We start from the raw sequence: 25,834 nt of genomic DNA on the forward strand, positions 1-25,834 counted from the left end.
TCCTACTCGCTGCAATCCAGAACCCATATATTTTAATCAGATTTGGGCTCCTAGGAATATGAAATACCCATTGGGCCGGCCCTCAATTGCTATGTCATAGCCTGTTGTTAAAGGGAAGGTTCAGGGAGGGTGGGTAAAAAATCAAAATCAATTTCCACTTACCTGGGGCTTCCTCCAGCCCGTGGCAGGCAGGAGGTGCCCTCGCCGCCGCTCCGCAGGCTCCCGGTGGTCTCCGGTGGCGCGCCCGACCTGGCCAGGCCGGCTGCCAGGTCGGGCTGGAGGAAGCCCCAGGTAAGTGGAAATTGATTTTGATTTTTTACCCACCCTCCCTGAACCTTCCCTTTAATGCTGTATCTTTGTACATGTTCACTTGTTTATGGTTGTGGGGTTCTCATTAACTACATTGCTGCATATGCTCATGAGTCTTTCACCCAGGTATGATTACCTGTCAATTAGTTTGTTTCATACTGTAAGCAATATGTTGTATCTTCGTTATCTTTATGTTCTGCAAAAATCTTCAAAAAATAAACTAAAGTTAAATAAAATAATTTTGGAAGCTATCTTCTCTAAAGTGCAATTGTTGGATGTTTGGCGAGCTTAAAATATTGGCTGCAGACAATATACCTTTTTTCTCTCATCAGAACTTGAGGCTGATAGTCTGATTGCGTCCTTGCTAGCAGGATGGGGGTTGCTACTGAACTTGAGGAATACTTTCAACATAGCTGTGAGGAGAATACTCCCCCTGTTTTGGGGTGTGCTGCACATAAAATTTTATCAGGGTAATCTTGATTAAAAAGTAAATCGGGCCAAAAAACAAATATCCCTGAAGCAGGCCATAAACTCACCAATTTCTCCTGTTTATATATGGCCGATTTGATCGCTCTGATCAAATAGGTGAGAAATCGGTGCAGAATTTGGTCTTATCAACCAGTTAAACTATTTCCATCTTCAATCGCTGGATTGGGTCAAAAAGGTCCAACCATAAAGTTTTGATCGGCGGATCCAGTGGTCTCCCCAGAATTTTTTTTCAGCCAGGTGGCACCAAAAAGAAGCCGGGAGGGGTGAGATGAGAGAATGCAGGGCCTGTGCTTCTGTGAGCAACTCTGCTTACAGCAAAGGAGGAGGTGAGCTGATAACAGCCAGGTGCTCACCAAAACTAGCTGGGTGGAGCACCCGGCTAAAAGAGCCTGGGGAGAACACTGGGCGGATCAGGAGCGTGTCGCTAATGTCATATGATTCAGCAACCAACAAGAAGGTACTCTCACCTGTCTACCACACCCCCATTCTCTGCTGGTCCCAGTCTCAAGCAGAGAATGGAAGCACCCCCCAGTGTCTTCTTCATTTACTTCCTGTCCCCAGACACCTGTGTAATGCAGGCGATAATAGGGGCCTCTAGTGGTCACATTGCCCCTAGTGTCGGTCCCCTACATTATACTACACAGGCACCCGGGGACACGGAAGTGAAGAGGAGCAGCCAGCAGGGAGAAGCAGAGACCGGGACACGTTTAGAACTACGGGGTGGACTGGACCCTGATGAGCACTCAGGTTTTCAAAGAAATCAAATTAAAATCTGTGCAGAGGCAACCAAACAGATTCTCTCTCTCTCTCTCTCTCTCCAGAACCATGGGAAGCCACACTCCGCCATCAGTAACTGAGAAAGGAAAGATCCGCTATCTAGCTATGACTAAGTAGCGATTGTGAGGCTCCGATACGCATGAGCTATTTGTGCTATGTCCAGCATACCTATTTGTCAATAAAGACTAGACTTTTATTGTACTGGTCAAGCCGATCCTTACTTTCTCAATTATGTCTTGCCCAAGGTCTCCTATTGATTAGGTGCAGGCTTACTGAACACGAAGAGCTGAGATTTGAACCCAGGTCTCCTGTGTCAGAGGCAGAGCCCTTAACCGTTACACTATACCACTTTCAATCTTCCAATACTAAGATCACACACTTAATTACTCCTAGTAGGATTGAACTCGATTCCTTGCTAAATCTAGGGCTCATTTAAAGGACAAACGAGGTGACATGCATAAAGTAGCTTTAATTTGCTGGGGCTTCTTACAGCCCAACTGGTCAGTCTGTCCCTCACCACAGTCCTGGTCCTCTCTCCCCTCCCGCTGGCATGCTCCAGTGTTCTCCCCAGAAATGTTTTTCCCAACCGGCTGGCATGAAGAAGTAGCCAGGTGGGGCTAGATAAGAGAATGCAGGGCCGGCACTTCTCTGCATAACTCTGCTTACAACAGAGGACGAGGTGAGCCGATGACAGTTGTGTGCTCACCAAAACTAGCCGAGTGGAGCACCCAGCTAAAAGAGCCTGGGGAGAACACTGCGCTCTGAATATCGCCAGCCCTTGGCGAGTCGGCGTCTTTTGCACAGGCATGTGCCCGCACCGTTCGTCTCTGTCATCCAGAGCGCACTGTGCAGTAGTACTGCACAGACGCAGTGTGCTTTAGATTATGTGGCCAGGAGGACATGCGGGCACACGTCTGCGCAGGAGACGCTGATCCTCCGGGTAAGTAAGACTACTTTATGGGTGTCACCTCGTATGTCGCATGTTCAAAATTCTCCAAAGCCAGGCTTCTGTTACGAGGTAACAACCCAATTTGCTCGTAAATAAGACATCCATGGCTATAATTACTAGGTAATGCCCAGTGATGTTGATCCAGGGATTTTATCTGATTGCCCTCGGTAGTCTGGAAGAAATTTTTTCCCTTTTGGGGCTAATTGGACTTTGTGTGTGTGTGTATATTGTATAAGATGAATTGAAGTAGCACTAGGGTATTGTACCATGTTAGCCATCAGTAAAGGTAGCCATACACTGGTCGATTTGCCATCAGATTCGACCAACAGATAGATCCCTCTTTGATCGAATCTGATCAGAGAGGGATCGTATGGCTGCCTTTACTGCAAACCGATTGTGAACCGATTTCAGCCTGAAACCATTCACAATCTGTTGTGGTGGTGGTGGTGCTGCCGCCACTTTCCCCCGCCCGCATGCCCGCATACATTACCTGCTCCGCCAGCGCGACTCCAGTCCCCAGGTCTCCACTCTGGTCTCCAGGTCCAGCATGCTTTACTTCTTCCTGCCCGGCAGGAAGTTGAAACAGTAGAGCGCCCTCTACTGTTTAAACTTCCTGCCGGGCAGGAGGAACTGAAGCATGCTGGAGACCAGCGCGGACACGGAGCAGCGGTGACCAGATAATGTATGCGGCTCTATTGCGTTGGTCGTCGGGCACTCGAACGCCGCTAGCGACGCGCACCCTACCCGCCGGCGATCGACTGTAATTTTCCGCACGGAGCGATCGACGGGATCGGACGAAATGGATCGAAATTCGGTGTGTAGCGCGAACGATTGGCAGCAGATTCGATCCGAATGAGCAAATCGGGCCAGTGTATGGCCAGCTTAAAAGATGAATTGACTAATACTAGATTTTTAATGTTGGGTTTTGCTACTAGTAAAGCTTTTGATTCTGTTAATTGGCGATATATGACAGTCTCCCTGAACACTTTTGTGCTCTCTGGCCCTTTCATCTAGGTCATTTTGGCCTTATATGATGACCCCTCCACTACCATATGCATACATGGATCTACCTCTCAACCCATTTGGTCTCAAACGTGGCACAAGACTGGGTTGCCTGTTGTCGCCCCTGCTCTAGCAATGGCCATTAGACAACATCCTGATATATCAGGATATGGAAAGGATAACCATAAGCTAGCATTGTATGCTGATGGTGCCCTTTTGTGGGGAGAACACTCTTGTTGCTCACACGATTGGTCACCACATTACCCAATTTATTTTGTGTCTTGAGCCAGTTTGCATCCTTCTCTGGGCTTGGTGTGAATGCTTCCAAATCCGTGGACATGCCTAGTGATTTGGTGCTAGGCAGGTTTACACATGCTAGATTCTTTGCTGAAACCTCACAAAGTGATCTTTTTTGCCAAGAATTTTAGCTTGTGTATGAGGCTCAATGGCTTGAATACACCAGTGTGCTTCTGCCCTTGGCCTCGGACTGTGTATCAGTCCGAGGCCAAGGGCCCTCTGTAAGTAGCAGTTACACTTTGTGTTGATTTTTTGTGTCATCTTTCTTTGTGTAGTCCAGGTGATTTCAAAGCGCTTTTTAATGTAATACCCGTGATTGTACATCCGTTGCAATTTGTGTTTTTTTTTTTTTTTTTGTTTAGTTTCATATTTACTTTTTGTGGTTTGTGTAAGAAAAATGCTTGTGTACAGCGATTGCAAAGTGATTTTGAAGCAATCTTATACTTTGTATTGGAGCACTACTGCTCCAATAATGCTGTAGGACCCGTAATTGTAATTTGTGGAAATCATAATCGCTCCTGTGGAATCGCCTCCGTTGACTTTCATTAGCCTAGTGTGTTTGGAATTGGGGATTCCAAAGCTCCTGTGGCCCCCGGGCAACCTAATGTTGGTGTGTTGCTGAAAAGCAGATAGCAGCTTGCTAGTGTGTCCAGGCCCTAAGACTTTGTAATTATGAGGATAGGCTTTCATTAATTGACTCTTTATTTCTGTATTAATAAAAAAATATAATGTTTAACTACAGCTATTTAAAGAAAACTTGGCTCTCGTTAGGTTAGATGAGGCCTGCGCAGACCAAAATAAAGTGTTTATTTTCCTGACTCCTCCGTGATGGTGACTTTTGGACTGGATTACTCCTAGTGCTTGGCCTTGTCTTCTGTGCATTGTAGTGTCTTGCATGTGTCTGTGCTGCTGAACTCTGAACATTCAGATCACAGATGACAGCAGTGCCACAATACTCCTGTTAGACAGACCTTTAATAGCTTGCCTAGCCAAAGCTCCTTAAAGGAGTTATCAGGCAAAAAAAAAAAAAAGAGTATCACTTACCTGGGGCTTCTACCAGCCCCATGCAGCCATCCTGTGCCCTCGTAATCACTCACTGCTGCTCTGGTCCCCCTCCGTCAGCTCGTTTAGTTTTTGCCGACCTCTGGGTCGGCGGGCCGCATTACGTACATTTTTACGCATTCCTGCTGGTGCAGGAACATTAACACATACATTTTTATACGTTAGTGGTTCAACACATAATTTTTTTTTTTTAAGGTGTTAATGTTCCTGCACCAGCGGGAATGCGTAAAAATGTACGCAATGCGGCCTGTTCACACTATTAGCGCTTTTTTTTTTTTTGCGCTGGCGATTTTAAAAATCGCTTTAAAAGCGCTGATGTAATGTTGCTCTGTGAGTGTCCTCACGAGAGCGATGAGCTTTCTTTCCGATCGCAACCACGGGCCCTGCACCGTTTCCTGAGCGTTTGCGCTGCAATGCAAGGTATAGGGAAATCGCAAAGTGCTTGAAAAAGCGATTTGAAAAGTGATTTGGTGAGCGCTTTTGCTCACAATATACATTAGTAACATTCAGTTCCAGGTCAAAGAGTTTCCTTCCTGAATTGCTACTGTGCATATGTAAAAAAGAACCGAGAGCCCAGTATAGTGTAGTATGTTCAGGCAATTGATATGATTGAAACGAGTAAAATAATACTCACAAACCAGGGTTACCTCCAGGCAACCACTGTATAGGCAGGTGAGGATATTGTCCTGTCCTCACTCAGGAATAAGATGTCGCTCTCTGTAGACTCGAAGGAAAAACAAGGGGTATCCCCCTCCACCAAGGGTGGATATTAGACGTATTGTAAGAAAGAACAGAGGAGCCAAAAGGATTAAAAACAGTAATTAAAATATTTAAAATTGCTTAAGAGGCAGTAGTGGGCTTACCTCCTATAAGCGGACACAACAAGCTGTGCATTCAAGACAAAGAATATTTATTGGTACACTCCAAAGGTTAGTTGCAATGCGTTTCGCAGGTACACACCTGCTTCATCAGGCAAAATATGACAGGAGTACACAACTGGGGATAAAAAAGGCACATATTGGTGTATATCCGATCAAAACATGTGTATCTATTTTGAGTATTTGTAATCTTAAGAGAAACCTGTTAAACTGTAAAAGTACTGAATCGAGCGTGCGTTTTATACGGGGTGGGGGGAAGAAAGGATTATGTGGGTTTTTTTTTTTTTTATTTATTATGGGTGAGAAGGGAGAGCTATTGCTTGCCTAAAGAGGGGATGGATTTTTTGGGGAGTGAAGTATTTTGGAATTGGGTCGAGTGTAAAGAGATAAAGTGTACAAGTGGATTTGTTGGGACTGTATGATTTAGTAAGCTTCTGTGTGTAATAAAAGGCGATACTAATGTACTGGGTAATGCGTAGGTTAAGGTACATGTATAGAGACAAAAGTGAGTAATCTATTTAATCTTTAGTATGGTAAAGGTAAATAGTTTGTGGTATGAGGGATACGAAGTACAAAGAAGCCATTGTCGCACTTACCAGCAGTACGTCCGGATTACACCTGGCGCCTCAGTGCCAAGGTGTTGCTGGAGTGCTGGTTATATCGTGCGGGGGTACGCCCCCTGGCCAATCAGAGAGTGGAGCGAGTGGTCGGATTCGCGCCATAATGAAATGTGAATGACAGGCCTTGTCAGTGCTACTGTGCATGTGCAGAACGCTTCCAGCTGCAAGAGCGCCATAGAGGACACACACGGCCAGTGCCACGGATTACAGAGGGTGACAGCGGAGGAAAGGTTGAGGGCGCAGTCATGAAGAGGGAGCAGGAGGACTTCAGGGGGCTAGAAGAAGCCCCAGGTAAATGGGCAGTTTTTTTCCCCTTAAGGTTCACTTTACAGAACCGTGCACCATGGCTGCTCAGAAAAGCACTTATAGTGTGGATCCGGCCTAAGGGCTCATTCACACTAGAGGAGTTTTTTGGATATTTTAAGCGCAGGTGATTTGTACAAATCGCCCTAAAAGCGCTTACACTATATGCTTTCCAATGAGATAGTTCTCATTGGGGCGTTCCGTTTGCTTGCCGCTGACAAAAGCGCTGCATGTACCATTTTCAGGGAGATTTGCCCTGAATGGAAGGTATAGGGAAATCACAAAGTGCTTGAAAAAGCGCTTTGTATAGCGATTTCCCCCACGCTTTAATAAATAAATACCGTATATACTCGCAAGCAAGCCGAATTTTTCACCCCCCAAAAGTGGCCCAAAAGTTGGGTGGTCGGCTTGCTTGCGAGTCATGGGTAGGTGGGTGGTGCCCCTCTCCGCTCCCCCCGCGGCCGCCGCTACTATTACCTTAGGCGGCGCCGCTTCCTCTATCCCCGTCCTGCTCCGATAACTAATTCACAGCAGCGCCCCCCTCGCTGCTGTGATGACGGAGGAAACCATAGAGAGCGGTTCCCATAGTAACGGCATCGCCGCTACAGGAAGCCGCTCTCTATGGTTTCCTCCGTCATCACAGCAGCGAGGGGCGCGCTGCTATGAATTTAGTTACCGAAGCAGGACGGGGATAGAGGAAGCGGCGCCGCCTAAGGTAATAGTAGCGGGGGGAGCGAGGAGGGGCACTAACTACCTACCCACCCACCTACCCATACTGGCACTATGCTAGCTATACTGGGGCACTATACTAGCTATACTGAGCACTATACTAGCTAAACTGGGGCACTTTACTAGCTATACTGAGCGCTATACTAGCTATACTGAGCACTATACTAGCTAAACTGGGGCACTATACTAGCTATACTGAGCACTATACTAGCTATACTGAGCACTATACTAGCTATACTGAGCACTATACTAGCTATACTGAGGCACTTTACTAGCTATACTGGAGCACTATACTAGCTATACTGAGCACTATACTAGCTATACTGAGCACTATACTAGCTATACTGAGCACTATACTAGCTATACTGAGCACTATACTAGCTATACTGAGCACTATACTAGCTATACTGAGCACTATACTAGCTATACTGAGCACTATACTAGCTATACTGAGCACTATACTGAGCACTATACTAGCTAAACTGGGGCACTATACTAGCTATACTGAGCACTATACTAGCTATACTGAGCACTATACTAGCTATACTGAGCACTATACTAGCTATACTGAGCACTATACTAGCTATACTGAGCACTATACTAGCTATACTGAGCACTATACTAGCTATACTGAGCACTATACTAGCTATACTGAGCACTATACTAGCTATACTGAGCACTATACTAGCTATACTGAGCACTATACTAGCTAAACTGGGGCACTATACTAGCTAAACTGGGGCACTATACTCGCTATACTGGGGCACTACCTACCCATACTGGGCACTATACTAGCTATACTGAGCACTATACTAGCTAAACTGGGGCACTATACTCGCTATACTGGGGCACTACCTACCCATACTGGGCACTATACTAGCTATACTTAGCACTATACTAGCTATACTGGGCACTATACTAGCGATACTGGGCACTATACTAGCTATACTGGGACACACTAGGGGAATAAGGCGGCCAGCATTTCCTACCCCCGGCTTATTTGGGGGTCAATAATTTTTCCCTGTTTTTTCAGGTGAAAGTTGGGGGGTCGGCTTACATGCGGGTCGGCTTGCTTGCGAGTATATACGGTAAATTGTATTTATTAATTCCTGAGGGCAAAGTCATTACTTCCTGACTGACGTCAGAAAGTGATTTAAATAATTACGCTGCTAAAGCGCTTAAAAAAGCATTTACAACACTCAGAGCGATTTGGAAAAAAAAAATCGCTCAACGCAATGTGAATGAGGCCTCAATGTTCTTTCCCTTTCTGATGCTATGTTTGAACTTGCAAATAGTCTGCACCACGTCTATTTTCATTGGCTGCTGCCATGCTATTTGTGTTAACTAGCAATTGAACAGGTGTACCTAGTAATAAAGTGGCCAATGAATGTAAATGTAGTTTTTTTTTTTTTTAATATTGCTTTGTAATTTGGGGTTGTGTCCAGCAGACTCTGCACTATTGAAGTGTAAAGTCTGCTCTGTCAGAAGCAGTGTAATGCTCTGGTCGCACATTATTATTATTATTATTATTATTTAAAAAGCGCCAACATATTCCGTGGCGCTGTACAATGTAAGAAAACAAACAAGGGATACATAATGATACAGACAATGATATACATCAAATATGAACACTGATACAAAATACAGCACTGCTGATTACAATTGCAAATTTAATATGATTAAAATGTATAAATGTCTAATAGAGTGCAAGCAATTAAATTAATAACATTCCATGACACAAAAGGGTGAGAGCCCTGCCCTTGTGAGCTTACAATATAAAGGAATGGGGTGGAAACAAGAGGTGGGGGAAGTAAACAGTATATGTACAGGCAGTGCGTAATTAGGTTATTTAGTGGGTGCATGGCCTAAGCTAGAGAATATGCTTGTCGGAAAAGGTGGGTTTTGAGGGAGCGTTTAAAGATTTCAAAGGTAGGAGAGTGGCAGATGTGCTGTGGAAGGGCATTCCAGAGGAGGGGTGAGGCACGTGAGAAGTCTTGTACACGTGAATGTGAGGAGGTAATTGTAGAAAAGGATAAAAGAAGCTTGTGTGCAGATCTGAGATTGCGGTTGGGTTGGTATCTGGAGACTAGTGAGGAGATGTACAGGGGAGAGAGATTGTGGAGAGCTTTGTAGGTTAGGGTTAAGAGCTTGAACTGAATCCTCTTGTTAATTGGTAGCCAGTGAAGAGCTTGACAGAGGAGCAGCAGAGGAAGAGCGAGAGGAGAGATGAATAAGTCGAGCAGCAGAGTTCAGTACAGAATTGAGCGGTGCTAGTCTGTTAGTTGGAAGTCCACCAAGCAATATATTGCAATAGTCCAATCGAGATATAATAAGAGCATGTACTAACATTTTGGTTGTGTCATGGGAGAGAAAAGGTCGGATACGTGCTATGTTTTTGAGTTGGAGATGACAGGATCTGGTTAGGGAGTTAATGTGAGGAATAAATGAGAGAGACGAATCAAATATTACCCCTAAGCACCGTGCTTTGGGAACTGAAGTTATAGACTTGTTAACATCTATTGTAATATCAGGCAAAGAGTTGGACAGGGATGGTGAAAAGACTATTAGTTCAGCTTTATTCATATTAGGTTTTAAGAAGCGAGAGGACATGAAAGAGGATATAGCGGACAGGCAGTCGGGAACCCGTGTGAGGAGGGAGTTAAGGTCTGGGGCCGAGAGGTACAGTTGTGTATCATCTGCATATAGGTGGTATTGAAAACCAAATGAGTTGATTAAATTACCAAGACCGTGCATGTAGATGGAGAAGAGGAGGGGATTGAGGACAGAGCCTTGAGGTACCCCTACAGACAGAGGATGTGAAGAGGAGGCCTGATCTGAATAAGAAACAGTGAAAGACCTTCCAGAGAGGTAGGAAGATATCCAGGAGAGAGCGAGGTCTTTTATTCCTATAGATGAAAGCATCTGTAGGAGTAGAGTGTGGTCGACAGTGTCGAATGCTGATGACAGATCTAGAAGGATGAGTATGGAATAATAGCCTTTGGATTTAGCTGTGAGGAGATCATTAGCTACTTTGGTGAGGGCTGTTTCTGTGGAGTGGTTTTGCCGGAAGCCAGACTGGAACTGATCAAGCATGGAATTTGCAGATAAATACTGACTTAGTTCAGCATGAATGTGGCGTTCAAGTAATTTAGATGCATATGGGAGAAGTGACACTGGGCGGTAGTTAGCAAGTTCGGTGGGGTCTAGAGATGTTTTTTTTAAGTAGTGGTGTTACAACAGCCTTCTTGAGTGAGGATGGAAAAATTCCAGTGGAGAGGGATAGGTTAAACAGCGATGTTAGGGCAGGAAATTTAAACTGTTCCACTGCGCTCTCTTAGGAAACCTGAAGCAGAAAAAACATATTGCACATAGCGTAATCCTGCCTCTAATATTGACACCACTCCAAATTGTGCTGCATGGACATGAGTGCACCCTCCACCGACATAAAAGGGGCTCACCAGATTCTGACCACCTCTTTCTTCAGGTGTTATCCTCAAACGAAGCAGGCACACCATCCGTTTCTTGGGGTGCTTGGTGAGGCGGTATAGGCAGTACCAAACTCGTAAGTCAATCTCAAGAATCTCACCAGCACACCGCAATTTAAAGCACACCCTTTATTGTGCCAGTATCCACAAAAGTTCCAACAATTGTTTCGGGGGCCACACAGGGTCCCCCTTTCTCAAGGCATATGGTTACATCGCACATCCATAACAATTCCTTCATATACACTCCTACTACCCAATACCCCACCCGAAAGCTGTGACCTCACAAATGACATCATGGTTATTAACATAGATAAACACAACCTCTATTGACCAACTCCAAGTAATCTATGGGCTGTTCGTACCAAATTCATATCTCAAAGTATGTCTCCTGTAGTTTGTTAACTGCACCTACCGTTATCAGGTGCACCCAGATCGCTGCTGGCACATAGCTGTCCTAATTGAATGCATTCAAACTTCTAATACCTTCCCCGTCCGTCCGTTACCTGTTCATCATCGTCCTGATTCAGCACAGCATTCGCTGCTGGTGCCGCCTGTGGGCGTGGCGTATACCAAAATAACTCTGCAAAGTGTCACCACTGCGCAATGACGCGTAAGCGGCTCACATGTCGCATGCGTCACGCGTCATAGCGACACGAGCTGCATGCGCAGTGCGTGTGGGACCCGGGTGGGCGTGCCTACAGTGCCCGACTCCGCCCTTACTCAGCCCGAACGCTCATTCAGGGAGACCGAGGCGGGCGCATTGCCGGTACAGCTCTGCCCCCATCTCTCACTATGGCAACCACCAACGAACGGTCGCTTAGGGAGATCGGGGCAGGCGCGTCATCAGACGCAGCACAGCCCCCATCTCTCCCAATGTGCTCACCATGGAAACCACTGACACTTCTCACCTATGTGTAATCGCAACTGTCCGCAGGACTAGTTGTATCCATTTAAATGGGTAAAGAGCTAATGTCCGCACATACTAACTATCCCCAGTTCTCAGGGCTATCGTTTTGCACAAGGGGGAGGCAATAGTCTCCCATCTAGTGCACATAGAGCACTTCTGGTAGGGAAGGTTTAGAGCTGAATACATTAATAGTTTAAAATTTACTCACTTACCACCTGCAATCTCGGAGCACCCCATAACATGAAGCGCCACCCCCATACATAAGAGGGTCGAGAGGACTAACTATCGCGGGGAAGTGACCAGGGCAAGTCTGAAAAACAAACAGATTTCCTATGTCAATCTATGAACAAAAACATGATGATACAGTGAAACATCAATAAAATCAAAGATTAAAAATACAAGACATCCTGAAAAAAAGGGGGTTAATATCCATACGACAACACCTATTTATACACTATCTTTCCCCCAAGAAACATGTCAGGGGATTGTTCTTATTCAGACCCCCCGGTGCAACTGCCCCCATCTCAAAAATCCAGAAGGCTTCTCGCTGTAGAAGTTTTCTCTCCCAGTCTCCTCCCCGTTTGGGCTTATTCACTTGTTCAACAACTACCCCTCTTATTTGATGTGCTCTGTGATCGTTTTCCACACAGTGTATGGCCACCGGCTTAGTATAGTCTAATTTCTCACCCTTTTCTTTGGCTACCCATGCCACCCTGATATCACTGCGGTGGTGTTGGAAACGTTTTTTGAAAGAGTTTGTGGTCTGTCCTATATATGCTAGGCCACATGGACACTTTAGCATATACACACAGTGGTCCGTGTTGCAATTAAAGTATCCATTCATTTTATATTTTTTGCCTCTATTAGGGTTCACAAATTCTGGGCCCACTATAATGGAATCGCAAACATTGCAATTGTGGCATCTGTAACAGCCTTTTTTGTTGGAGAATACAAATTCTTTTTTATATTTAGATTGGGGGTCAGCCTGCACTAGAAGATTCCTGAGATTAGTGCTGGACCTGTACGCAAACATCGGTCTTTCCTTTATTTCCGGGGCCAGTGTCCGATCTGCTTGGAGAATGTCCAAGTTTTTAATGGTAGCTTTCTTAACCAAACCTGCATTTTCATTGTGTGTTTGTACAAATGGTATTCCTTTCTTGGGCTTGGCATTTTTTATACTCCTACCATCCGCTATTTCAAGTGCCCTCTTCTTTGCTCTCTCTAACACCTCAATGGGGTATCCTCTTTCTAGAAACCTTGTTTCCATCTCAGCCATGTTTGTTCTGCACATCTCACTGTCCTTACATATCCTCAGAACTCTGAGGAATTGGGATATGGGGAGACCCTCCCTTAAATGTTTAGGATGTGCACTCTGGAAGTGCAACAGAGTGTTCCTATCTGTTGGTTTGCGATACAGTGTTGTAGTTAAGGCCCCTTTATCATTAATCACCATCACGTCCAAAAACGGTATCTGTATCTCTGAAACCTCCGGGTTGAACACAATTCCTTCAAACATACCGTTGAGGAAGTTCACAAACTCATGAAATTCTTGTTTAGTGTCATTCCAAAGGACAAAGATATCGTCTATAAATCTGGCCCACCACATCACATGGAGGCCGTATGGCCCAGAAGTATAGACAAACTCCTCCTCCAACCATCCCATGAAAAGATTAGCAAAGGCCGGTGCGGCCGAACTTCCCATGGCTGTGCCCCTGTGTTGTCTGTACCACTGAGTCTCAAACCTAAAATAGTTTGTCAAGATGAGCTCCAGACCTTCAATAATAAACTCAGCTGGGATCTTCGGGTGCTGGGATTTACTCAGGAAGTAACGTACTGCTTCCAATCCAGCCGTGTTTGGTATAGATGTATATAGGGCCCCAATGTCCATTGTGCATAATAGGGTATTCGCTTTTACTTCCCTTATATTCCTCAATTTGGTTAGGAAATCATTCGTGTCCTTTAAATAAGCCGGCAGACTTCTCACTAATGGCTGTAGAACAAAATCAATAAATTGTGCCAAGGGCTGTGTTACCGATTCTGTTCCAGATACAATCGGTCTGTATTTCAATGGGTTTGTCCCCTTGTGGACTTTGGGGAGTCCATATATTACTGGTCTCTGTGGAAAGGAAATGTGCATATAGTCATATTCATTCTCTGTTACCTAACCGCTATTCAGGCCCAACTTTAACAGTTCCCCCAGTTTTTGTCTAATTTCATTGGTGGGATCACTACCCAGACATGCATAGGTACTGTTGTCGCTTAACATGGTGATTATGCCCTCTCTGTACTTTTCATAATCCATGATCACAATTGCTCCCCCCTTTATCTGCCGGTTTTATAATTATGGTGTCATCATTCCTCAGGCGTTTAATCGTATCCTTTTCTGCTCTAGTCAGATTAGGGCGCGACTTCCTGTCCCCTTCACCTCTTTTGGTGTCAAATTTGACCATATTACTAAAACTTTCAATACTCTGGTAATCCCCGGGTGGTACAAACTTGCTCTTCAACTTGAAGGGACTCACCTCTTCTACGTGGCTCTGTGGCTTCGATGGTTGCCTGGAAAAGAATTGCTTGATTTTTAATGTACGTTCAAATTTAAACATATCAACTTCCAGCTGAAAGTCACTTTTGGGGGTATTAGGGCAAAACGACAGTCCTTTGGATAGTAAATTCATCTCGGCTTGGTCTAGGCATCGTTGCGACAAATTGATTACCGGGCACGGTTGGTCACCTTCCTTGTTTCCATTTGATGTTTTTTTGTTTTTTTTTTACTTTTCCGCTTGCTCCTTCGGGGTCGTCTGCTTCTCCGACCTGTTGAAAAGAACTCGAGGGTCCTGCTTCAGCTTCGCTGTCTGAGCTTGGATTTTCTGTAAGGACATCGCTTTCTATGTTGGTGGGTAAGGCCTTTGGTCTTGGCTTTTGTTTTGGTTTGTATGGTTTCTGCGGTTGTGGCCTCTGCGGTTGTGGCCATCGTCTGTAAGGAAAACATCGCCCGCTTGGGTGTTGAGGAGGTTTCAGAGATACAGATACCGTTTTTGGACGTGATGGTGATTAATGATAAAGGGGCCTTAACTACAACACTGTATCGCAAACCAACAGATAGGAACACTCTGTTGCACTTCCAGAGTGCACATCCTAAACATTTTTTTAGTAGCTTTAGTAGTATTTTTTTTTTAGTAGCTTTTTTCCATGCCGGAAGTGTAGGGGGTGTGTGGAGGCATCAGGCACCAGGGGGAATAGTTTCACAGCCAGGAACACTGGATATACACACAAATTAAAGCAGTGTATCACCTGCAATACTAAAGGAGTGGTATATATCCTGTGGTGCCCGTGTGGCCTGGAATATGTCGGCCGCACCACTAGGGTATTACATAAACGAATAGGTGAACACATAACATTTCAAAAGGCTTTGACTCCCATAGTGTATCCAAACATTGTAAATTGAAACACGGGTGTGACTACACCAAGTTAAAGTTCATGGGTATCGAGAAATGGACCCCAAAATGGAGGGGATCCAGTAGGCAGAGGGACATATCACAGGCAGAGGGGAAGTGGATTTATAACTTGGGTTGTTTTGCCCCTAAAGGTATGAATGTTGAATTTGATTTAAATTGTTTTATAGCAAATGATTAGAAAATTACAGATATATAGGCATATCCTTAGGTATACACTGGAAAATAATCACTAGGGAATAAGGATCATTACCTCACACTATTGTAGTGAAGCTGGCCAATTAGGGGAGGAAAGGTGAGGATTTAGGTGGTGGGGGGCATTTAGGGGGGGGGGGGGCAGGGGGGCACAGGGATGTATAAACAATCTAGGTGATATTGCCACAAGTATGAGGTAGAATAAGGTTGAATCTGGAATTAATGTACTTATTATCAGGACTATTCGATGTTTGACCACATGATGGCAGTAATGATAGAAATGTATATCTCGCAGTGGGTAGAAATTTTAAAAATCGTGTTTTAGCGATATGTATATGCTATTTTATGTATAACAATATTAGTGAGATGAATAGTTACAGAATTTTAGGTAAATAGTGTTTTTTAACGTATGAGCCGTGTACAAGCCAACTTAGCGGTGTACGGCTGAAAGTTAGGTAGAGGGAGATCACGTGGAATGGGGGAGGACCCAGTATATTTGGTTAAAGTCGGGCTGCGCACTGGCTACGCTAGCCCCTGATGAGTCTGATTGGAGGACGAAACGCGTAGGGCGGAGCCAGTGCGTGTGACGTCATTCCGTACGGAAATCCGGAACGGGGAACTGGAGCATCACGGGGACCTACTATAGTGCGGGACGCCGCCGGATAGTCGCAGGTAGACCCAGATGATCTTCAGCCTCACCGCTCAGATGTGCTTTTTATCTTCTTTTAGCTTGTGAGTAGCCCATTGGCGCGAGAAGCGCAAGTGTAATATATGGTGGTTTTGTCATACTACGCCATGAGGAGTTTGTTCTGTTTGTTTTAAAAGTTTTATGAAGAATAAATACATTTTCTACTGCACTGGATGGTGTGATTCACTGAAGGTCCTGGTGAATACACAGATTTGAGCCTGAGCCCCACCTGAAGAAAGAGGTGGTCAGAATCTGGTGAGCCCCTTTTATGTCGGTGGAGGGTGCACTCATGTCCATGCAGCACAATTTGGAGTGGTGTCAATATTAGAGGCAGGATTACGCTATGTGCAATATGTTTTTTCTGCTTCAGGTTTCCTAAGAGAGCGCAGTGGAACAGTTTAAATTTATTGCCAACCTTAAAGAGAATCTGTATTGTTAAAATCGTACAAAAGTAAACATACCAGTGCGTTAGGGGACATCTCCTATTACCCTCTGTCACAATTTCGCTGCTCCTCGCCGCATTAAAAGTGGTTAAAAACAGTTTTAAAAAGTTTGTTTATAAACAAACAAAATGGCCACCAAAACAGGAAGTAGGTTGATGTACAGTATGTCCACACATAGAAAATACATTCATACACAAGCAGGCTGTATACACTCTTCCTTTTGAATCTCAAGAGATCATTTGTGTGTTTCTTTCCCCCTGCAGCTATCTTCCACTGAAGTGTCAGGCTGTTTCTTCCTGCAGAGTGCAGACAGCTCTGCCTGTATGTAATTCCTCAGTATGTGAAAGCCCAGCCAGCTCAGAGGAGGATTTATCCAGCTTGTAAAAGATAAGACAGAAGAGAGAAGCTGTCCTAATCTAAATAATACACAGGCAGTGTGCAGAGAGGGGCTTGGAGGGGGGAGATGCATCACAGAACCACAACACTGAAGAACTTGGCAGCCTTCCAGACACAGGCTGACAAGTCTGACAAGAGAGATAAGTTGATTTATTACAGAGATGGTGATAGTAGAACGTGCTGCAGTAAGCCAGAACACATTAGAATAGCTTTTGGAACTTGTAGGATGATAAAAAACAGGATGCAATTTTTGTTACGGAGTCTCTTTAAAGGACATTTCCACAGCGAACTCACAGCGTCCACAGGCAATTCTATAAGGACTTTTGACAGTATCGGTATTTGTGAATTCTCTTGTACTAATTAGTTGAGTGGCGCAGCCAGTTATATTGAATGTGATGTTAGGGCAGGGATGAGGGATGTGGATAGCTGTGGAAAGAGATGTGATGGGATAGGATCCAAAGAACAGGTGGTTAGATGGGATTTGGAGATGAGAAGAGAGCAAATGTTCAGAGAGTGGAGAGAAACTGGAAAGAGAGCAGTCAACAAGAGGAGTGGAGATGGAGTTTGATGTCTGCATGGAAAATCCACTACGGATTTTTGCAATTTTATCTGTAAAGTATGTTGCAAATTCTTCAGCTGATACGCATGAAGGAGGAGGAGGGGGTGGACAGAGAAGGGAGTTGAAAGTACTGAACAGGCGCTTTGGATTGTGCAAGTGGGAGGATATGAGGGAGGCATGATTGTTTTGCAGAAGAGAGAGCGGTTTTAAACTTGTTCAAACTTGTGGGCGGACATTGGTGAGGGGTGTGATTGCATCCATGACTTGCGTGATTGAGCTGTGGTAGTGTGCAGCTGCTGAGTCAGGGTCAGTGAATGGTTGTGTGAGGAGAGGTGCCAGGGCATCAGAGACAGACTGCATGTCTATGTTGCGGTAGTTCCTGCGTATGTGTGAGAGTGCTTGAGGCAGCGTGGTAGGAAGAGAGGGGGAGAGAGAGAAGTTTAGTAAGTTACGATCAGAGAGCGGGAGTGGAGTATTAGTGAAATCAGTGATAGAACATAGACGAGTGAATATGAGGTCAAGTGTATGACCATTAGAGGGAGTTGGAGCAGTGGGCCACTGAGACAGGCTGTAGGAGGAAGTAAGTGACAGAAGTTTAGTGGCGGCAGAATTGTTGGTGTCAACATGAATGTTAAAGTCAACCATAATGATGGTAGGGATATCGGAGGACAGAAACTGGAGGAGCCATGCAGAGAAGTGATCTAGGAAGAAGGAAGCAGGAGCGCGGTAGATTATTGCGATCTGGAGGTTAGAGGGAGAGTATAGACGGACTGCATGGACTTCAAAGAAAGGTAGAGAAAGAGAAGGAATGGGGGTGAGTGGCTTGAAGGAGCATCTATCAGAGAAAAGAATGCCCACACCACCGCCATTTTATTCCCACTTCTAGGCGTGTGACTAAAGTGGAATCCCCCATAAGAGAGGGTGGCAGATGAGACCGTGTCAGAAGAAGTCAGCCATGTGTCTGTGACCCCAAAGATGGTGAAGGCGTTGGAATTGAAAAGGTCATGGATGAAAGGAAGCTTGTTACAGACTGAGTGGGCATTCCAGAGAGCAGCAGAGATAGGTGGGGGAGGAGGGGGGAGAAGAGGAATATTAATAAGGTTGTGTCAGTGTCGGTGTGCATGTGGTTGGCTGTTAGCAGTGCGATTAGTGTGTAAGAGTGAGGAGCGAGCCGGCAGAGAGGGTCCGGGGTTTAGTGAAACTCACCTGCAGCAAGGAGAAGTAGGAGGCAGAGAGAGCGGAGGATAGGGTGGGATTTAGATTTATGGGTAGAAGGAGCATGAAATGTATAGCGAGGTTGTATGAATAAGAAAGTTTCGTGAGAGGCAACCTGTGAAGATGATAAAAGAGAGGGAGAAATGTAGAGCGTGTTGCTGACAGCAGGAGGATGCAGTGAGTGTACCGATTTGAGAATAGCAGGGGAAAGCAGGCTAATCATGAAGAGCAGAGACCACATTATTGCACTAACTGTGAATCAGATTGCTAAAGTCTTGTGTCTTTTCCTTCTGGTCTCTTCTGGCCACTTGAGCCAGATGTCCGCAGTCAGCCGGAGTGGGCAGTGTAGTATCTGTACTGGTAGCTGGATAAATGGTGCAGAGATGGGACTTTGTATTCCACTGAATGTACTGAATACATTGCAAAGTTGTGCAAACCAACCCTGTTAATAACATAGGATCCATCAACCTGTCTGTTATCCAATCTGTAAAACGGGCAAAAGTGCCTTTTTTTTGAGGCTCGTGTGAACCAAGCCTTAGTGGCAAGGGGCCATATGCAATTCACTTTTTCATCTGAGTTTTCTCCTAGGAGATCATTTTTCATCTTCGATTTAGAATAACTTTCCAGCACTTTTTCAACTACAAAAGTACCAAAAAGTTGGTGAAAAATTATTTTGAGTATCTTCTTGCTTTTTGGTGGCTTAAAAAGCATTTTATTGACAAGTTTTAAAATGATCACCTAGGAAAAAACTCAGGTGAAAAGGTGAATTGGATATGGGCCAGGGAGTCTATAACAGACAAATATATTGCTGCTTAGGGCGGAGTCACACCGCAGAGCGATTTTCAATATGTTTAAACATTCTCCCATTGACTTGCATTAACCACTAGCCGCGTTTGCGGCAGTATGTCTGCATCCTGCGGGAAGACTGTTCTCGTTCCAGCCCAGGGACGTAGGTCCTTCTGGTGAATGCGCAGCTTGTGTCTGTGACTCACTCTCCGTGGTGGTGTACTAGTACTTTAATGCACCTCAGGCTGTTCTTTTGTTTTTACAAATGTAGGGCTCTTATAGTTTAACTAAATGAGTAAAGTAATTTCTCAAAAACTCCACAATAGGTACCGTGGGTAATGGGGGCAAAATATATAAAAATGCATCAAAAAACATAAAAAATAATCACTTTCTGATTTTATCTTCTTTTCTATGCAAAATCAAGACATTTTTTTCCCCCCATGATTTTCTTCCTTTTTTTCCCTCCCATTTCTGAAAAACTAATATTATAATGCATACCATCAAAAGAAAGCCCCATCAGTATTGATAAAATAAACTTGACTAGAAAACCAAGGTACAGGCTTTTAATACATGCCTTGATTGAGAGCCTAAATAATGGTCAAAGTATGTCAAATGGTCAAATACGGTATGTATAATAGTGTAAGGGCCATGTGTACATGGGATACAGCATTAACACACACTGCATTTGTGCTGCAGTTGTAATGCATTTGTAGACGCAGCAGAAAACAATGTGCTGCATTTAGAATACTTCATTGCACCCGAAATGCATTTACCGTAAGCAGCACCTAAACTGGCTGTGTCCACAAACCCTATAATATTTTAAGTAAAAATGTTTTACAGCTGTCTTTATACTAAATGAAAAAGCAGCCATGCGCAGTCAGCAAATGTCAGGAGTATTTTTTTTTCCTGCTTGGGGAAAAAAAATTAGACCCGTGGGTCAAATTTTATGAAAACCCAATTAACCATTTAATGACCGCGGTGTTTCATCAGATAGTGCCAGAAATGCACAGGAGCAAGCCCAATCCTGCACAGCACTGCTTCTGTACAAGTCAGTAGATTCTACTGACTTGTGGCTTAGATGTAGTCACAGAGGACGTATATCTACTGAAGAAAGTGCTCCAAATACCGTAAGTTTGATATTAGTTATTACGTTTTGGTACCAATTGCCAGGTGATGAAAGATTATTTTGTAGAGAAGATGAAAATGTATCTGCTGTGAGAAAACTCATTAGAAAGGTAAATTGAATCACCACCGTAGTCACACAGCTGTAGTCTGCGTAGACCAGAGTTATACTTTGCAAACTGCCATTTCTTCAGCTGTTTGAAAACTGTATTTGGGTTCTGTGCACTTTCTCTTATTTATTTATTTTTTTGTCCTGTCTTGTTCTTTCAGAGCTTTACTTTTTGATAGCCCGATTTCTCTCGAATGGACCCTGTAGTAGAACTACGGAGGTAAGTGTGAGCTATTTATTTCTAGTTTAACCTGTGCTGAACAACATGAAAGTGGATAATAATAGACTACATTCTTCTATGTCACTGGAGTTCCTCTTTAAAGCAGTCATGGCACAGTTTGGAACTTCAGGAGCCTATTAGAGTTTGAAACTTAAAAAGATACCGATTTAGTATTACGGTAACTCTTTTTTGAGGGAGGGGGATAACCTTTTATGTTAGGGAGGTTTTAACTTTTTATAATAATCCAATCACTGACCTATCGCCAAAACTTTTATTAACTAAAACTTAAACTTTATACTAAACTCTACACAGTAACCCTACAGTAATGGTACCTTGAGGCAGGGGTCACACTTACCGGCTTTCGTACGCGTTTTCTGCACAGAAAAACTGACTTCAACTGAGAACTCATGTTAATCAATGAGCTAGGTCACACTTTAATGCAGATTTCGCATGCAGAAAAAAAACTGACATCTTGCGCAATTTGTCAGTTTTCTCTATAAAATACATTAGCTGCTGTAAGGTAGAGGTCACATTTGTCTTTCAGTTTTCTGAAAAGTGTACAAACTGAAAGACAAGTGTGACCCCTGCCTAAACCTAGCACTAACCTCTTCCTTGGAGCCCTGATGCCATTGATTAGGGATGATCAATTAGATGCTAATGGATTTTGAGTTGATGAAGGATTATGCAACTATATGCAAATACAGCATAAACATAGACCTATCAAATTCCACCTATCAGGATGGGAGGGTCCTTGCAATGATGTTACCTGAAGGTTGTGAGCTGATAACTGGGCCTTGAGCTCACTTTTAATGACTGGAGATTTTCTAGAACTCAGGGAAGTGTCTGGACTGTAGCAAAGATACAAGAAAAATACTAGATTTATAAATGTCTGCTAACACTGGAGAACACGTGGCACCGGAATCAACTACTGGATTTTTTTGAAAATTGTCTATTGGAGGTAGGCGTTTGCAACGGGTTATATTGGCACATGGTGTAGATTTGTTTCAGGTTAGTAAATCATGTTGTCCTTTGCACAAGTACTGAGGTGTTGGTTGCAGCACACAATGAGAAAGCTTCTTATGCCCCTTTCACACTATAAATTGTCATCCGCAAACATACATTCGCAATGTGGATGTAAAGTGCAGCATACAGTCCCCAGACCTTATGCTTGCACCATGCTCGTCGCCCAGTATTGTTCTACGTGCCTTGAGTTGTTCCATTGGGGTTTGCTGCTTTGCACTACAAAACTAGCAGTGTGAAAGGCCCTATTGAAATATAATCGCATTGTGTTTCAATGCAATTATATTGTCTGTTGCGTCATGTGAACGGCGCCTAAAGTCAAGAATGTCCTGGAATTTTAATGTACAACTTTCTCTAGATTGCAAAACTTTTCAAATTAGACAGCAGACTAAAAAATCCAGTGAATTCCCTGTGTATTGTGTAGACCTCACCAGCACAAGCACTGTGATTACAGGGCAGCAGATTTGGGTGCAGCCGGCGCCACCATAGACCGTAATAGGAATTATGGCTATAGCAGCGCACAGTCAGTAACTTTGGTGCCGTCAGAAGATGGTGCTGAAGTTGCTTTTAAAACACTGTATTTCGAATGACATTATTCCCCACTATCCACATGGACCTACAGGGGGAGTAGCATTTAACGACGCCGGGAACTTGTGCAGTAGCAGGATAAGCCATGTATTGTTTGCATCCTGTGCCCAAGTCTCCCAGCGGCCAATTCATATGTATGCTCACCAGCTCCCAGTAGAAAGCGTGTTTGTATAATAATGTCACATTTATTTTATGTATACCTTAATGGTGCCCATACACGGTACAATAAAAACGTAAAATTTTCCCATTTATTCAACCAAAGCGATTGAATCAAAGGAAAGTCGAAAATCTTTTTCGATCAAGAAAAACACAATTGCTCAATTTTTTTCAATAAAAATCAGATTGGACATGTTGGAAAAATCTTTATATTCGATCTAACAGAATAATCAAATGAAATTTATCTGATCAAAAAACAAAATGAAAAAATTGTATCATGTATAGGCGCCATTAGTCTTCTGCACATCCAAACAGCATTGAAAGATTAATATCTACCACCACATACAGTTGTTTAGTAGCTGGTGAACACAATTCTTTGTTTCCAATTGGTCCATGAATTTGCTTTCAGCCAGTGCCCAGCCTAATTGTTTTAAAGGGAATCTGAAGGAAAAATAAACTTATGATATGATTTGTATGTGTAGCCCTGCTAAGAAATAAAACATTATTAGCACAGATAGGAGTCTCCTATTGTTCCCAGTACAGGAAGAGTTAAGAAACTTCATTTATCTATGCAAAACAGCTTCTCTGAGCTCTGCAACTTTATAAAGTCATGAACAGCACTGTTCTTTAAAGCACTTATCTCAACTGTTCTTTGTTTATGGTTTTTCTGCAGAGAAAAGTTCAAAGGGTAATTGGCCTGCTCTGTGAAATCATTTAGAATGCTGAATGTAGTGTGGAAACTGCAGTTATTAGAGAATGATGCAATGTTATAAAAAATATATCTATCTATCTAGGAATAAAAATGACTTTTTTTTTGTCCTACTAATGGTCTATTCATTATCCGTACTACACATACACATCAATCATATCATGAGGGTTTTTTTTTTTTCTTCAGTGTCACTTTAAAAGTGAATAATGCCTTGAACTTGCTGTTTTTGTGAAGTGCCACAGGAAGCTCTGAAATATTGACACCTTTCATTGTAAGCTATAATAAATGTAAAACATAAGCTGCAGTGTATTCTGCTTCTGCATGTTGCTTCTTTTCCCCAGTATGCTCCATGAAATCATCAGAAGCAGTTTGTGTGTGAAACCCCTTCCCCCTGGTGTGTTTAAAAATACAGAGTAAGCAAGTTGTCATTTGCAAAGGCATGTTATTGCTTCTGCGTGTCACATGTAATTATGCTCACAAGTGCATTCCAGGTCTCTGGAGGCTGCTGTGTCTGAGAGCCACCTCCGTACTTCATGTCTGAAGGGAACCTGTCCTTTATTACATGGCTGACCATGATGTGGGCTGAGTCTAGTTCCTAGTGATATGGTTGGCTGTATTTGGATCAGCCTTTCTTCCAGGACACACTTTGTGTTTTGGTTGCATGTGTGCTGCAGATCATGTTTAAGAAACATGAATAGTGCTGCTGTGATGCTGAAACAGATGGCCTGTCTGGATGCAGCCTCGTTTCTCTGTCTGAATAAAGAACTGTCTGTGTCCCAGTTGCCGCCTTTCCAGCTGTCATTCTCTTAGTGCGTTTAAATTCTAAAATGAAACGAAGAATTGGGCTGACTATATGTGTTACATTGTTGTCTTGGTTGAAAATAAAAGGATTGTGTTTCGCATTAAACTTTAAAGAGAACCCGAGGTGGGTTCTAAGAATGCTAATAGCACACAGAGGCTGGGTCTGCATATAATGCCCAGCCTCTGTTGCTATACTGCTCCCCCCTGGGCCCCCCCTGCGCTCTGCTTGCCGCCGTGCTAACGACACGCAGCATGTCGCAGCCGGCTGTTTACCTTTGGTAGTGTCAGTCTCGCTGCTCCCCCGCTTCCTCTATGTCGCCGCTCCCTGTCCGTGACCCTTCCCTCCCCGCTGATTGGAGGGAAGGGACGCAGATGGGGAGCGGCGACCTACAGGAGGGGGTGCAGCGAGACTGACACATCTAGAGGTAAACAGCCCACTGCGACACCCTGATTTATGGGGGGCAAGGGAAGGAGCAGTATAGCAACAGAGGCTGGGCATTATATGCAGACCCAGCCTCTGTGTGCTATTAGGATTCTTAGAACCCACCTCTGGTTCTCTTTAAGGTGGCCATATATCAGACGACTTGGAGGCCGACCGATCATCCAATTCGATTAATATAATCGAATTGGATGAAGATCGGTACTGCCAAGTGTATGCTTGACCGACAAATCAACCAGTTTCGGGACGGAAATCGGTCGCATTGTCGATCACGCATGCCGCAAGATGGCGGGCCAAAGTTGGTTGGTCAGATGTACAGCGGCTGATTTCGCCGCTGCAACGTATAAATGTGCCCGGTGTGTGCATTTATACATTACCTGTCCGGTGTTAGCCTCCGTGCGGTGACCGTCCATTTCGCCAAGTTCTGCTTACACGCTAGCGTCGCATAGCGTCTGACGCTATGTGCCACCAGCATGTAAGATGGACTGTCACCGCATGAAGGCTGATACCGGACAGGTAACATATAAATGCACACACTGGGGGTGCAGATGTATACATTGGGGGGCAGTGGCGGGGCAGATGCGGCGGGCTCAGCCGATCCCCTGAAGATTTCATGCTGAGATCGGATGGTAATCAGCCTGTAGTATATGGGCAGCTTCAACCAAGAGACAAATTTTTATCTCTAATCAGATTCGATTAGAGATACATTTGTGTCTTTGTCGAATCTGCCCATAATCGTCAGGTCTATGGCCACCTTTATAAGTTTCAGTAGAGTCTAGTTTATCTGGGGATTGACTGATGCCGGATATGTGTTCTTGCTGGTTGCTTGAGGAGGCAAGCAACCGGCTTTAAATAATACACTTAGCATCCACCCCCCAATGACAGGCAGAGTGAGTGCGCAGTGCAAATCACTTAAAGATCATCTGGGCGTCCAGTCTTCTTCTCTCCTATAGCTCCGAGAGGCTTTGCCGGGTCCTCCGTGCACTTCTCAGATGCTTCATGTGAACCAATGCAGGTCAGGTGACACATCGGGGAGCCATACGAGGACGCCCCAAAGCCGCTGGGAGCTACAGGAGAGAAGTAAGGTGACCAGATGATCCATAAGTCTCTTCTGCTGCGCACCCACTCT

At 44.2% G+C, this 25,834-nt stretch overlaps 1 protein-coding gene across 3 annotated transcripts in view; it reads left to right on the plus strand.

Annotated features, from left to right (window-relative positions):
* BRWD1 (bromodomain and WD repeat domain containing 1) overlaps positions 1–25,834 on the plus strand; it is a 195,674-nt gene that overhangs the window by 14,354 nt on the left and 155,486 nt on the right. For all 3 annotated transcript variants that reach the window (XM_068270377.1, XM_068270379.1, XM_068270378.1), the window contains exon 2: positions 20,934–20,992. In XM_068270377.1, the coding sequence (XP_068126478.1) occupies positions 20,934–20,992 (59 nt within the window). The remainder of the gene's footprint in view (positions 1–20,933; positions 20,993–25,834) is intronic.

This window comes from Hyperolius riggenbachi, chromosome 2 (genome assembly GCF_040937935.1).
Source record: "Hyperolius riggenbachi isolate aHypRig1 chromosome 2, aHypRig1.pri, whole genome shotgun sequence".
NCBI classification, from domain to species: Eukaryota; Metazoa; Chordata; class Amphibia; order Anura; family Hyperoliidae; genus Hyperolius; species Hyperolius riggenbachi.